The sequence below is a fragment of the Varroa destructor genome, unplaced genomic scaffold (assembly GCF_002443255.2).
Source record: "Varroa destructor unplaced genomic scaffold, Vdes_3.0 BEIS01000002.1, whole genome shotgun sequence".
In the NCBI taxonomy this organism is placed as follows: domain Eukaryota; kingdom Metazoa; phylum Arthropoda; class Arachnida; order Mesostigmata; family Varroidae; genus Varroa; species Varroa destructor.
The window spans coordinates 55337341-55353927 of record NW_019211455.1 but is presented as its reverse complement, the minus strand read 5'-3'; the positions used below and the strand labels follow the sequence as shown (position 1 = coordinate 55353927).

The 16587-nt window shown below is 41.1% G+C and overlaps 1 protein-coding gene across 1 annotated transcript; it reads right to left on the bottom strand.

Moving 5' to 3' along the window:
* Window positions 1-3317: 3317 nt before the first annotated feature.
* On the bottom strand, window positions 3318-16503 carry LOC111245398 (uncharacterized). The gene is made up of 5 exons (XM_022793716.2): window positions 12058-16503; window positions 9645-9873; window positions 8785-9052; window positions 8074-8465; window positions 3318-6803 (listed from the first exon to the last, which is right to left on the bottom strand). The coding sequence occupies exons 1-4, from the start codon at window positions 12536-12538 to the stop codon at window positions 8079-8081; spliced, it is 1365 nt and encodes a 454-aa protein (XP_022649451.1). The 5' UTR covers window positions 12539-16503; the 3' UTR covers window positions 3318-6803; window positions 8074-8078.
* Window positions 16504-16587: the final 84 nt, after the last annotated feature.

Here is a 16587-nt window from a genome sequence, read left to right as displayed (position 1 = left end):
CTTAGCAGCGGATCACGAAACAATTTATCGGAGCGCCGCCATCCTCAGAGACCCGGTATTTGGTGTGGAGGGACTTTTCGGCGGAGCACGCCCGTCAGATTGCCTGCAGCGTCAATTGTAGGCAGAGTGCGGAGGCGAAGAGCGGCGAACGTCGTCTTGGCAGTGGCGGAAGTGAAGGAAGACTAGATTCTATTGTTGGTACTTGCGCGTTTAGTTTACGCATTTGCAAAACGCTCGACCCACAACTGTACAGATTACTTGAATCTGTGATGGAAGGACGTCTGTTTGTAGCGAGATTGAAGGAAAATGACTGTTGTTAACTTCGTAACGCCATGGCGGAGCTAGCACAGAGACGCGTGACAGCGACAACGAATCTCATTCGCATAATAGTGCGGTGTCGAGGGTTGGCCAGAAAGAACGGCTGCAAGTAGGCTCAATAAATTCAGGCCTATATATTGCCCTGCTGGGATCTTTACTGCCTTTTCATTTCCCGTTGGTATGTTACATACACTGTTGTCGTTCGTGTACAGAGAGCCTCAAATAACAATCTTATTTCGCCACTATCTTGAATCTACTTCCCACCGCATCGATGTCGTCAAATCAATATGCTGTTGAAAAACTATGCACCGTTTTTAGCCAAAACAATGCTAGTAAACTGAGTAAATAAACTGTCATTTATATCGTCAATGACATCCCGCCATATTTTTGGTTTCGCCATAATCCCGTCACTTTGGTCTAATAAAATGTTCTAACTCTTGCGGAACAAGCAGTATCCAGCTGCATAAACGACCGTATAAAGCCAAACAGTCACAGTTAAGTAGAACTACGGCGCGGTGCCACAGCTGCTGCCGATGCGGAGATTTCAAACAATCTGATGTTTTTTTTTTTATTTGAAAAACCTAATTCATGTTTTTTTGATAACGTATCACTACTCTGACCGAAACTAACCCATCAAGTCGAAGGCGAGAGTTTTGTGGTGTTCAATTGAGAAGCTCGCGGAGCCTCATGCATCTATATATTTCCTATAATTATGTAGCATAAAACTCTAGATCAAGATATCGTTCTTAGGTTTACAAAATGGTTCGGTTCAAGCAGAGAGCCGTGCGTGTCTTCTGTGATGGTCTCATGCAAAGCGATATTTTGGCAGGAAGGGTCTGAAGCTGTAAATCGAGGACGTCAACTTTCGTACGGAACAACACTTGGCAAAGATGAGCTTTCTTAAAATTGAATTGTGCGTATGGAATCCTTGGAAGGAATCCTTCAAATGTGTTCAGAAGAAAGGATTTCTATGAACCAGATGTCGTATCAGTGCTCGAACCTCTCTCCTGGATCCGTATCTGTAACGAAAATTTTCTTTTTCTTGACTACTAACGTCAAATTCGTTGTTATCCCCAAACGTCAAGCCATTTACAAAAGCTATTCGATAACAGTAACAATAATAGTGATTATTGTCCTCAGTAATCTATGCCATCAGGCCCAGTTGTAGACGCCGACACGTCGATTGTTAGTTGATCAAGAATGTTTAGATTATAAGTGTATTACCAAGACAAACTTTACAATAATATTTCTCACAGACTTTACTGATGTTGCGCGCCATTATTGCAACGGTGCCTATTCATTCGTAAACTCTACGTCTACTTAAACGTACGGGTTTCGTTTCATCAGCAGGCCTGTAATTTGGATGCATATAAGGCCAGACGGTCGTAGATATTCCAAGCAAACTTATTACGTGCTTGTAAGGAAATTTCCTTAAACTTCCTTCTGACGATTTATCACAGATACAATACAGCCCTGCAAGATAAAAAATTTTCATTGTAAAAACGCTTGCTGTACTTTACCGAACTATCTGTTCAGCGTAATTATCAGCTAGGAGTTTACGTTTTTGACTCCACATCGTTAGACGCCCTCACGATAATGCGATAGAACCGTGCACTTATCGTCGTAATTGTATCTCCAGTTTAGTTCCTGCAGATTGCTCATATCGAGGTTCCCGCCTTGATAGGTCCTCGAAACAATGTTAAAAGGCTGTGTCAAATTCAGCTATCGAATGCGCTTCTTCATCTTTAAAGCGACAGGTAATAATTTACAGAAATTGGACAATTTAGATGTTATAAGCTGGTTTCGAGCCTATTTATAATAACAAAACTGTGAGCGCCTAATTTCGAATCTGCATTTTCAGTTTAAGCGTTTGTTGTCAATCAGTACCCATAGGGGGCGCTACCGCGTGTGAAGCTCCAACAAACTCCAGCGTTCGTCAGATGGCTTGTCGTACCCTGTTGCGTCGGTAAGCAACATCCAGTAGTTTCGAATGGCTCCGAACGTTTCTGTCGGGATTAACAGTATGTATAGAAAAAAGAAACACCTGTACAAAATATTGGCAATTTAACTATAATTTATAATGCCCAACGCGATCGCTTCAACTCTGCTGGTCGAATACAATTCCGTCCTATGAATTAGCCGTAACTGCTCAAACAAGAATATTTCAAACAGAAAATGCTCGATTTGAGAACGGAACTATTCAGCAGCTGTTCCGCTGATACATTCGACGAAGACAGGTAGGCCAGTTTAGACAGTAATTAAGTCTTATAGACTTACAGAGCTAAAATACAACGCAAGGAAATCGAGTGTATAACATACTCTATTATAATAATATATGGATATATAACAAAACATTACACTGTTACGCATATTCGGATGTGCATAATATTTGGTTTTTCTTTTCATTCATTAGCACTCAGTGTTAACGAATGTTCGCCTAGTTGGTCGCGGAAAATAAAAATTCAGCGCGTAAATTTTCATAACAATTTCAAGAGGAAGAAGAAGAAGAAGAAGAAAAAATTTCACTACGAAATTTTTTTATCTACGCATCAACTTGCAACTAGAAAGAATACCGTATTTTTTAAGCACACGTACTTTCCGCTATTAACAAAATTAAGTATGAGCATTTTCTCTACGTACATAATTTTATTGACGCCGTTATTGGTAGCCTTTTTTTTTTTAATTTCTATGAGACACTGCAGATTTCTTAAAATAGTCGATCAAATAAAATAGCGGCTAATATTCAAGCGTAAGAAAAAACAAGGAAAATCTAATTCTGATCACTGAGACGACATTGTACGCTAAGTCAGCGCCTCATCGTCGTATCAGGTACGTACAATACCTACAGCCCTAGTTCATCGCTGATTCGCTACCCGCACAAGTACCTATACAACTTGTGGAAATGAGCACAGACTATTTTATCGAATCCTATATAGAAAAATCCATAGACTCGAATGTCCCGTACATTAAATAAAAATGAAACGAAAAAACACAAGGAATTGATACAAATTTTTTACATTTTAATCACCAGAGTGTGCATAGTCACTAGGCCTCATGAGCCTCCACCAAAAATGCAAAAAGAGAGAGAGCTGATCAGAAAGTAAAATCAGTCTTATGTATTGCTTTGTACGTGTCGAAATGAGAAAGCCTAAAAACAAACAATTGAAACAGACAATACGACAAGGGATAATTATAATATATACACGCTCTAAGCTAACCAACAGGGGTTGTATCCAAATGACTTAGAGGAGTTTCTTCGTTATGGCATCAGAATCGAGACCGCCTTAGATCGTTTGATGCAATATACTTTTTCTCAATACAATTGAAGCAATGCTTAACTGTCGCATCCCATGTAAAAGTCGAGTCATATAAACGAAATTAGTCCGAAACTGAGATCAGGGGTTTCTCGTTCGCGAACTCTCGGCTCCGGCACTGAGAGACTTTTAATCCTTTCCAAAACACGGTTCAAAGAATACTGCTCGGGGCTAAAAATTGAATGTTTTGCATTATCTGATAACATAGCATGAAAAATCTAAAACGGTCTCTAAGTCCGAAAACTGCCCTCGGTAGGCTGACGAGGTACACACGCTGAAGCCTCGAACCTTGACAATACGGTGAAGTTCCTCGCGAGTCTTTGTCTGAAAATTAATGTCGTTCCCTTGCCTTTGAATGCCTTCACTTGTGTTCTCACTCTCACCCCATCAAACGAGAACTGATGAACCTATCGTAATGGGTTTATCATATAAAACGTAGATGCAGCTCCTTCATGCCATAATCACTCTGCTCAGGTATACCAGACACAGCCGAGTGGCGATCAAGCACGATATGTAGTAAGTAAAATCATCTTTTATTGTACACTATATTGTTCTTTCTAATCTTCTACGTACGCAAACTTAAACACGTCTGATTGGCACTAGTCTGCCAGTCGCCTATTTGTGCAATAGCTTTGGCCGAATAGTCGTTACTAGCATTAAGAAGCTACTCTTTTGTCTAATATAGTAATCAATATTTCCGTTGGAGCAGTCATCGATTTGTTTGTTTCATCTATTAGGATTTCATTTGCCATTTGGCAGTGAGCCGCATTGTTACCACCGCAGCCTACAAATTTACACGTATTGCGGTAGGTCAAATGTGGGGGGCCGTAGGAGCTGCGCGATCAGCTCAAGGACTGACGTCGGAGGTCACCTTTTTACCAACTTTGGGAAGGTTAACCCCCGACTTCAAGCTTCAGTTCCAACCCGGGGCCAAATTTGCCATTAGCTTGTGATCCAGCAGCTCCTAACATTTTTTGCAATCAGTATGTCTCGTTGAGGCGTGGAATTATCTCTGTAGCGGTTTTAGAACGCGTTCTTTTAGCAGAATCGCGAAGGTTGATGACCGGACGGAGTTCGTAGCTCCAACGGATTATGTTTTGTTTAGCGGTACGGCGTATAAAAGTTCCGTTGCAATTTCAAGCAAGCTCTATGTAAAGAGTGACAGTTGTATTAAGATTAGATATTTAGTGATATCATGGTCATGACGGGCGTAAGCCGTATACAATACACATGCATTTTTTGTCTGGACGGTAACGTCTGTTTTTTCAACTTAGCGTCCGGAAAAAAGTCATCCTCTAACTAAGGTTTATTCACGAGGTAAACCATGGATCCGTTCCTAATATATTATATATTAAACTTGAAGTTACCGACTTTATCGATTTTAACATCTTGTATAATATTATACATTTATATAGGTTTAATTATTTTTCTGAAAAATATTTTCTCTTAAAAATTCAGCGAAACCATTACAGTGATTATGTAGTACACGACAATGGTTCTGTAAATAGGACGAGCTTGATGCCACTTTGCCTAAAAGATTATTTCGCTCATTATTATTATTATTATCTTAGTTACTATGTATCTACCGAGGTAATAACGACAATGGACTGACTTTGGCGAACTCTGTCTGACGTCTGATTACAGTACCTGACCCATAATATTTTGGCCGGCTAATGGACACAGTTTTGCATAGGATTAAGCGAACATTTGGGTTAGTTCTAGAGTGAATGATATGAGACGTATTTTCGAATAGCGGCTTAAACAGTAACGCAACAAATCATCGAAGCTGAAATCCAATACAGAGCCTTGTTTGGGGCGATATCGAATTTGTACGTTAAAGTACTATCAGACCCTAAAATGCCCAGGCTAGATATGATCCCGTGTACTACCAGCAGCTTCACCTGTGCGCAAATGTTCCTCAAAACATTGTTGTAACCATACATTTTGCGTACATTATGTATTACCTATGGATGAAGCCCATGCTTAAGTTGGTAGTTGTGGCGGCTTTAAAAAGGGGTTTTGGAGTCGCCAAAAGGCTGACAATGAAGTCGAAACATCTCTAAGTAGCTAATATCATATAGAATAGCAAAGTGTTTTCAAGTAGGCAAAATAACGCTCTTCGTGAATACGTCCATTACCAATTAAATCACGACTTGGTATATATATATATATTCTTGTCAAGACTATTGTTATAAGTATACGCCTCGTTCATGGGACAAATGCCGTTTCCCCTTGAAAGGTTCATATGATATGTCAGCAGTAATATACAGGTCATACATTTTGTATTGATCATCTAGCTTGACTAGTCTAGGTTATTGTACATTTGGTACAAAAATAACATCGGTATAGTTCCTAACAACATTGAACGAACCTGAATCATCAGCTAACAATGGCGGAGGCAGAACGCTAAACAAATTCAACAGAAGCGGCATCAAAGCTTCGACGCTTTTCTTCGATGCAAAAAGAAGCAAGACTTTTGCGTAGGCAATATAATTGACATAATACGGCGACAAATTTGAAGGCTCTCTCTACTTCCCCGAGTCGTCGCCTACTGACAACGGCTACCCATGACGAAAATCCAACGTTAGTAAACCAAGCATTTATTCAAGCGGACATCTACATACGTATTTTCTAAATAGCCAAATGTTCCCGGGAAAGAGTATCTCGTTCACGCCGCATGAAGCGGTGGTTAGCTTCGGTACGCTCGTTTGTTGTCTTCGAGGGTGTCGTTAAAGATGAACTCACCGCATAAAAATCACTGTCAAGCCGTCTAGTTTCTTTGGTTAGCCAAAAATAAGCTCACGCAAGTATCTTTGCCATAGCAACAACACGCTGTCGTGGAGTGGCTACCTAGCAAGAAACTAAACAACATACATTGAAACTTTTTGCTCCAATAGATACTGGTGGTCTCGGCAGAAACCTGGTCAATCTTCAAGCGCAGTTTTATTTATCGGCCCAAATAACGCTGGCTTGCTCCGGTGATATTGTTTTTACATAAAGGTAAATCAGTCAAAACTGGTAATAATAAACTGCCATAACTTTGAACTTATTTCGGTGGTTACGCCGTTGTTGGTTACCTGGATACATGAACCATTCCCGTCTTCTCCGTAGCTATATCGAATGGCGTGGCTTGTCTATAGGACGTTTCTGTTAGTTCTTCTCGGTCGATATCTGTAACAGTTCACAAAAAAATAACCCTTGTTCTAACCCGGAGTTGCAGTATAGGTCCATGCGTTAGACAACATTAAATAGCCTTCTATACCATATTTTACTGTCAAATATACAATACATATGCGATCGTATTGTTATTCATTCAGCTGCCTAGATGGACTCCATTGCACTTAGTCGTTACTACCATTTAGAAGTTTGTTTTTGGTCTGGATTTGGCAGATTAAAGTTACAGTAACCATCACAGCCTTATCTGAAACCAGCAAAAAGACCACGCGCTCGATTTTGGCATGTCACCAAGCCAAAAATACGTAGCACTCAATTAGAATTAACTGAACACGCCCATCTCAGATTCATATTTCATGTCAGTGCCTATATTATAGTTCCACGAGTACTAAAAAAAAACTCTGTAATTCTCTCTCTAAAAATTCCTAATATTTGCTGATCATCTTTAATTTAGCCAAGATCTATTATCTTTTACATCTGTTTAGTGGGTGCAGATAACACGGGTCCTGTATAGCTGCTTTAGATTTTTAACAAAAAAGTCTTTTAAATTAATATTCTTTCATGCAAAATTTAATTGTACCTAAGATTCATTCATAAGCGGTGATTGCAAATAAACATTTTTGAAGGCGGGTCGATGCAAAGTTGAGAGGTTCTGGCGCCACTTGACAACGAGGGCAGACATTTTCCGACAAGGGACATTTAGAACGAACGGGAACAAAAAAAAAAAAAAAAAAACGGCGTCTCAGGCAATATATTAAACGATATGAACATACTAACATGTTGATAACCGGTTTCGAAAGTAAGTACTCATTCGATATGCTTGAATAATATGTATTACAATCTTAGCTTCGAACAAGCGACACTTAATTGTACGTTGTTCCACTGTTTTAAATCTACACCGACCGCTACCAATTTCGAATCTTAAGATGCTGAAGACGCACCTTCATGCAGCTATTACCTGCCAAAGAACGTGTAAAGGTTCAACTTGAAGTGGACGACCACTTCGGAAGTCACTGACTTCCGAGCTGGATTTATGATAAACAGAAATGAGAAGCTTTGTTTGTTGTTGGTTTCATTCAGTCGAGTCAGGGTCCTCTTACTCCTGGCGAAGGTAGAATTTCGATTTCAATGAGAAGAAACAGGACTTCTGCATCGCTCAGAGTCGTTTGGTACACCAAAGTTTAAGGACGCGACCACGAACAAAGTTCATACAACATGAATACGACCTATTATGAGATTCTTGTTGCCTTTACTTTTAAAGACTTACGTGTTTCACGCTATAATGCAACACTTCGTGCACCTTGCGCCTTTTTTTTTCTTTTTCACCTTCCTTGGATGCACTGGGGGCGAAGACTCACCGGGCGTCGACTCGGGCATAGTCACGTTTTTGGCAAAAGTCGGACAGTTTTCACCTTTTCCATGATATTCGACGCGGAATCTCGGGTTTTCCGCTGTTGCCGGTCTGATTATAACAAAGCTACAAATCAGATCTTCACCAACTCGCATAATGGCTGCCGCATTATCGAATTGATCACAATATTTAGGCGCTGAGAAAATTGTCACGCAGCGCCGACGGCCGAAAAATTCGTAACCGTCTTGAACAACTTCATGACCACGAGCCAGTAAATCGAGGTTAAACCTATCGAGGAACTCCCACAGCTGAAAAAGAGAAAATAATAAGCGACAGTTAGACATGAAAAACCTATGAAGATTCAAGGAGTAGGTTTAGATATGACAACGGGTATAGACACGCTTCGTTTGATACAGGGGAACCCAAAGCATCGCTGGATTAGAACCGGAGGTAAAACTTCCTTGCATTTCTTGTGTACAGCAAGGGCAGGTCCTGTGCTATAATTAAAGCAAACAATTTTCTGGTGCTGATGTATGTACGGTACTTTGTTTGTTTAAGTCAGCGATACATTACAAGGTCCCGTTGAATAGTGCTTGTAAGGACGAATACGTGTAACAAATCACCGACCGGTGTCTTCCCGAAGTTGAAGCCAACGCCCCGGCTACTTGGGCACCAGCCATCACTATCACGGTTAGGATCGCTCCACATTAACTGACCCATGACAACGTTTTCGTTAGGCGCCTTCTGCGGCCGACTCAACTCCGCGATCTCATTAAGTGAGCTCAGGTCTTTGACGATTCCCCCGTGGCAGCAGAAGATCCGTGTGGCGATAATGGCAGCAATAGGCATATTATTGAAACAGTTATTAAATGCCTGGTACACCTCAAAACTGAATCTGTAAAAGGATAAATGGGCTAATATAGTTTTACTAGTTAGTTTTCAGACGCTTGCAATAGATCAGACGGCTCGGAGAGATCGTTGACGTCCAGGTTGTTGGATGTGTCTATAATAATCAATACCTCACACAAATCATATATCATATATCACACAAATCATATATCATATGATTTGTGTGAGGTATTGTATATATATATATATATATATATATATATATATATATATAAGTTTGAGTGTAGTAATCACAAGCAAATACAACAATTTTCATTCTTACCGAACACCGCTACTGCTAATGGTTTTATGTGGCTTGCTTACTAGGATACAATTTTTCGTTCCTAACCTAACCTAAGCAATGAAGCACTGGGTGGAACGCTTAAAGGCATTAGGCAACCAAATCGTCTATCGGGTCAGGCATGCTTCATGCACTGTTCTCAGATACCTCATTGTCTGTGATAACAATCCAATATGATTAATTAGCCTGTGATGTTCTTTGTGATGTGACTTTAAGCAAAGATTAATGAATTTTCAAAATCAATCCGCGATTTCATCCTGGGCGAAGACGATTTTACTAAACCAATCAACTCACTGACCTGTTAACACATTCCGACAGAAATCCATATGTACTGTTTACCCGGGCTTCTTCGTGATTGCCTCTGAGTAAATGCACTTCCTGCGGATGGAGTATCTTGTAAATAAACAAGAGCATCAGAACTTCGATGGAGTTTTTGCCCCGGTCAACATAATCGCCCAGAAACAACACACGTGATAGAGGTGGATAACCCCCAGCATTTAACACTCGTTGAAGATCGAAGAACTGTCCTGCGATTAAGGTTGCTCTTGTAATAATTTGAATGCTCACTTCTTTCGACCAAAAAAGGTACATAAATATATGTCTCTTTGGAGTTCTGATGATTAAAAGCAGTTTATACGAAGTCGCCGTTTCGATTAAATTAACATTATTTTAAATAATACTTTGCATCTTGATTCAATTTTGATTCTTATAAAATACCACAACTATTGAGCTGAACGAAAGTGCAAAAAAATTTGCTTCTCTTCATACGAGCGTATCGCCCGCAATGATAAACACGTTTTGTCGCTGCCCTCCTCTCACCCCGCCCTTCTTCTCCCATCTACAGTCTGAGTGCGGCATAGAACATCGAGCTCCCAGTTCCCCAGTGGCTTTTTCCAAGTCTACAAGAAGGAACTACGAATTTCATTTGACTCTTGAGGAATCCTGATTACGTTTCGCGGAAAAAAACGCAGTCGTAGGCTTTCATTCTACCCAAGTTTCAATGAAAGTATTCATCTTGCAAATCTGTTTACTTCGGTTTGCCACGGCATCACCTGGATGTCATTCTTTTTTTTTGAGAAAAGATCAGCTCGTCATTTGGAGCGACGAGCTTCCAAAGCTTGCTCGAAGCACGCGTACAATACAAATAATTCTGATGATGAGAGCACTCTGGCAGTATGAAAAGTGTCACCTTCTATGATTTTTGAACGAAACTTCTGCATTCATTTTCCGTAACAGTTTAGGCTACTTGGGAAACGACGTGACCGAGCGGAGAGTGAAGCGATACTCGAAGCTATATACAGCCAGTAAGGCAAAGCTGTAAAGTTAGACGGGGGGGGGGGGGGGTTAACTAAAGCAAAAATCTTTATGCCGTGGCTGGCATCTGTAAAAGGTTAGGGGGCTAAAGAAAACGAGGCCACCTACACCTTTGAATCATCAAGCGCCTAAGACTGGGTCTGGTGGACGTCCGATGGCTAGTACCATCTTGATTCTCTCGACAACAGCAATCACATAAGTAGTTCTATCAATTTGAGCACCATGTGTGTTGCTGCTACCTGGCAGCGGGCAACTTTATATGAGGGACGCGGCCCTCAGTACTTCATTTTGGGCTATACTTCCTTGGATTATGATTATCTTACTAGCCTGTGTTAAGCCCTTGGTTTGGGTGGTCTTTGTAATAACCGTCTCTAACTTCAATCCCGCGCACTCGCGCTGTAGCTCAACCTGTCCGCACTCAATGAAGACAGACTACTGTGAGTTTTGTGTTGGAATAGAAATAGATCATTCGAGCTGTAGTACACGTTGCCAAGGATTTTTGTGCGTGTGGGCCTCACAATAAATACTTTGTTCGTGGGACTTGGTCTGCAATCGAGCATTAGCCTTTACCCTCTAGCCCTTAAGAATCGCATAAGCTTTTTCTAAAAGTGGTCAAAGGTTCTCGATCCTACTTCCTACTTCGTTGCTCTTTAGGACGCATGCACAGGTGAGCCATCTTATGTTCTTTGCCAAATAGAAGCCTTCGTGAGGTCGGTACACTAGTAAGCGGAAGCGGCACGACATGCTCGTCGTGGCGGTTTTCGTTGACACATTATCGGAAAAAAAGCTGCTCTAGTGCCAGGCTGTACATTTTCATTTAACGATGCAAAGCTTCCATTAGTTGCAGGCTTAAGACTCCAAAATACGCGTTACCAGTCGCTTAACGATGCCTTTATTTATGTAGATTATGTACCAGATCATCAAGTACGGCAACGTCGTGTGTTTAGTTTTCGTTTCTAAGCAATTAAAACAAACTACAAGGCAAGAAGCCTCATCAGTTTAAAAAGGCTGACTGTTTCGAAAGACGATTGCGTGTAATGTACATACAGAATACGATTCCAGTAATAATAACTATGAAGTTCAACATCGTGTACATAGGTGTGAGTCACAGAGTAAAAGAACAGCTTATTTTTTTCCTAGAAAATGGAACTACTAACACAACAGTTAGTCGGTAGGACTAGTCAACCATGGAGCGAACTGAAAACGCCGAAGCATACCGTTGTTCCCTTTTCAGGACGTAACTGTGTTAAGTTAACGAGGACCGATACTCTTAGCTGTACAGATACCACACAAGAAAGCACGATGCACACTAACAATTCGGCCCATTTTCTAAACGAGGTGTTGCCATCATGGTTTACGCCCGAAATTCCTCATCCCTCTTATCGCTAGCGACATACCGTGTGTATCACCGTAGATATTTATAGGTGGTTCGATGTACAGAAGGATTGGTTCACTAGCAAAAATCATTGAGGCCTGATCCGCGACAGATATGCATTCCTCCTCTGTGAGCGGAGACATAGGACTCTTGGTAGCCCTCATGAGAAGTAGCCGATCGCGCAAGGCTTCTAAAGGCATAGGTGGCCCCCTTTTCATGGTAGTCATAGTTGGAGGCCCCCCAGCTCGGCCTGACGGAGGGCACGACGTTGTTGTTATGCTCGAACAACTGCCGCGAACAAGAATGGAGTCCGCCGTCACAGTCATAATGTCACAATGAGCGTATATCTCAACTTTCATGCGATTTGTTGCCTGCAAAGCGCAAGCAACAGTTGTGTGAGCTTTTAATTCAACGGAAACGACAAAATCAATCAAACTAGTCGTCAAAAAAACGTCAGCTGATTGGTTTCGGTCTCCCGTATATATATAACCAGGAGCAAGCATATAGGCTCTTTTCGCCGTGCACCTCCGCTTCTTCCCGACAATGTCAGTTTCAATCTAGGCTACTAGAAATGGCCGCGAAACACAATGCAGAACAAAACACGCGCTCTTCCATATTACGTATTGCTCGGTGGAAGTCGTGTGCGTCTGATAGGCGGGCCAAGCAACGGCGTTCTCGCCACAGATCAATTTCACAACGCAATCTCGTTACGCCTAGAAATAAAGACTTTTCGCGCCAACATTGTTGTTTGCTTGCAATGGCTTCGACGAATAGCTCGACATCATTATCGTATCGGTCGGAGTTTTTACGCGTAAAGTCACCCGCTTTGCCGCTTAGGTGCTCGCACGAGACTAGGATTTAAAGAGAAAACCATAGCAGGTAATATGTTAGGCTCGAGGTATCCTACATAGGTCGATTCCGTTTCTCTGGCCATAGCGAGCGAGGTTGAGTCTAGACGCATCATACAGGCGACAGCTGGGAAAGGGATAGAGGCTTTAACGCGTCCTTGCTAGAGCTCTTGGAAGTGAAACTATTAACGTACAAAAGTTCAGCTACACTACAGGGCAACTAATATGCTTAAGTTATTTACTGGGGCTTTGACATACGGAACAGCAGACTGATACTTTTCTATTATTTAAACGCCCGCTCGTAAACGCTTATAAAACCGATAGTGAAATGCAACCGCATAATTACCTCTCGACGTACAATTCAAGTGGGCCATGGTCCGAAAGCCCCGGCCTAAATAGACTAAAATGGCTTTGAACTGTCCTTAGTTTTGAATGTGGCCAGGAAAAGTCACATCTTTTAAGGATTTAACAATCTACGAAAGCTTCTAGCAGAAATGATGAATGTATAGTGCTACTTTCCAAATAAGTATCATGTTGAAAGCACCTAGCCTTAATGACAAACAGCCTGCATTTTACTAAAAACAACCAAACATCAGAGTTCTAGTGGCATATTTACCATCTATCTATTGACTGTATTTCAATGAAAGATTGAAGAGCAGGTAGAGCATCGAATACCGCATCGGTGAAATACCCACTTCTAACTTGTGAGCGAAATTTCAAAGATAGATGAACTCATCGCCTAATATGCTAATACGTCCATCTTGCCACTGTCATCTACCACTTGCGGCAAAATCTTTTGAGCTATTTCGGAACACTGCGGTACCTATGGCGATCGAGTGTGAAAGGATTTAAATAACCAACCATTATATTCGTACCATGCCACTCAGCAGCTTCCTGCACTTCTGGGCAGTTTTTTTTTTTTTTTTTTTTTTTTTTTTTTTTTTTTGTAAAATTACGTACAGTATTGAATGAAAAATCTACATATACATGTACGGGTTTATCAGACAGCGTGCCGTTTTACGGTGTGTCATCCTATCAAAAATAAAATGACTTCCAATGTTGCCTCAATCCGACTCCTTACGTTCCAGTCATTTTAGGTTAGGTTGTTGTCGTAAACTATTTGATCTACGCATTTAGTGACGTATAGAAAGGAGGCGTTACTGTGGACTATAATTTCATACTGATGCCAGGACATAACGCGAAAATACAGGAAGAAGTCCTATTTACTGTTACAGATATGTCAAAATGCAATTATTGTCCGATATCAACTGTAAACAAATGACACCGATCACCCCTAAATATTCACCGCATAGATAATCTCGACTTGTTTAAAGCATACGTTTGGACAGATGCTGACCGCCAGAGGTTATCTCAAGGTCCAGCTCCGGAGAGATCCATTTCACAAGTCCCTTGGTGACAAATCTGGAAGCCTAGTAAGACTCGGCTGCCTGAATCCTTTGTTGTTCTTTCAGCTTAAGCTTTCTTATCCATCTCTCAAGATGCAAAAAATTATAGAAAAGTTTTTGTGCGAAAGAAAAGTGCGGAGTCACACTGAATGACTGATTGACCATTAGCGATTAACAGTTAATTAACCACTAATCAGTCTTGGCAAAAACTTGAAGTGACCCATAGACAGTATGCATCACTGTGCATCAGACATGTAACCTTTCTTGAAAAAGTTTTTTTTTTATGAAATTTGTCCACAAATTTTGAGGTCTGTAGATGATAAGGTCATACCATTGCCGAAAATGTAACTAGATGTTTGAAAGGGACGTCTGGTAGCAACACGCCGTCGTAACTTCTGCTTGTTTGGTCTGCACTATAGCGCGTATGGCTGAGAGGCATTGCAATCTGATTTTGTTTTGTGAAACGTTCCGAATATCTCATTGTCTGGTTATAACTGAGTTATACTTTTATAGATTAATGCTCAAACAGGGCTAGGTATGAACAAATCGCGCGACTAATTAGTAAAGTCCATTTAAAAACAAGCAACTTATGCCCGAATCAATTGCGACACATCGTGCCTATTACCATACATGTTTATCGATGTACGGGCATGTCGGCTTGATGACGAAAGCCAAAAAGGCCTGGTTCGCGCCGGGTACGCATTCCTTCTTCGTAAGTGAAAACTTATTGAACCTTTAGTAGCCTGCATGACCACTAGCCGATTTCGCAAAGCTTCGTAAAAGTGGGGTGGTGACTTTTAGCTTCTACCCACAACTGAAGGCCTAGCTTACAACTTCACGAAACAACAATGAGCTTGCCAGGCTCGACGTCTTCGAAGACGTTGATGTTAACTTCTGCTTGCTTCGAATCAGCAACAGCGTCCATTGGTTATAATGAGCAGGTACCACACTATCGAATGATTTGTTGATATTATACATGGGCTGTAGCAGAGCAACTAGTTTAACGGAAAATGAAACATCGAGTTATTGGAGTAAGTTGAAGTTCTGTTACTAATTGTAGTAAAAAAAAAACGTGTGCTTGGTCAGTTTTCGTCTCCCGCATCGAACAATTAAGGCCATCATGTGAGCAATATCTGCAGTTCACCACTATTTTCCGGGCAGTATAGGTTACAAAACGATATCGTAGAATTTCCGCGTGACGCAAAACTCCGACGGCTCGCGAAAACACCAATTTGAATTTCGTAAGCATTTCCTTTGCTGTCCTTCTTTTTCTATGGTCTAATAGTACTACAGGTCACTGATAAAAGCCTGTTACGTCTTGCATGTGGACTATGTAACGACTTTCCTGGCAAACATTCGATTCACAGCAAGGCTTTGTTTACATTCGGCTTGTTCACTTGTACTGGTGTGGAAGACTCGAACTTTGTATGAGGCAAGACGCGGTCCAGGTTCGATTCTGGGCGTAGACATACTTCTTTTGTGCTGGTCAACTGCCATATCGGACGTGGAACTCGAGACATTTCCTTATTTAGAAGAAGGTCAGTGCAGCATCTCCCTTTGTGCGCGCAAATTTCACTGCTATGTGTAAGCATGAAACACATCTTTTACTATGCGCTGAAAACTATGCACTGGACAATGACACATGTATTTGAAGTTTTAACATAGACTACACAAAACGATGCCGTCATGATGGCCACAAAATCTATCGTTCATCTCAAAGATTCTTAGTCGGCATTGATTTACATTCCTTGCTCTTAAGTAGCCTTCGATTCAGCATCTGCTGAAAAAGGCTTTTTGGAGGATTCTAAAGGCTCGTATCGAGCCAGTTAGGAATTTAGCAGATCGCATCGGGTTCGTCCATGGACAAAACCCTTTGATCAGATATTCCAGCTAACGTCACTAATGTAAACTCGCACGTAAAGTCCTGTGAAAAAGCGATCACGTAGAAGTAATTCATTTTGTAATCGCATCGACATAAATATCCAGATATACGCTTCATATGAAGTAGAGAGGAATGCTATGGGCAATGAGGACCAAAACGGGCTGAAATGTTTGCTACGCTATCGACTTTGTTCCGCACAAAACACGATCCTATTTGTAATTCTCCGGTAAAAACGCCTTGCCTAAACACACGTGCGGCCTTCGTGAATTTTATGAGACTCAAACACAGTTTAACTAGACAAAAGCTGAAATATTCTCACATCCCTGTCTTCATGTATTTATGAGTAGTTTCGTTAAGACATTTTTGAAAAATCGGCTTAATCCGTACCTAAGCAGTTCTTTATGACCGCAAAATAA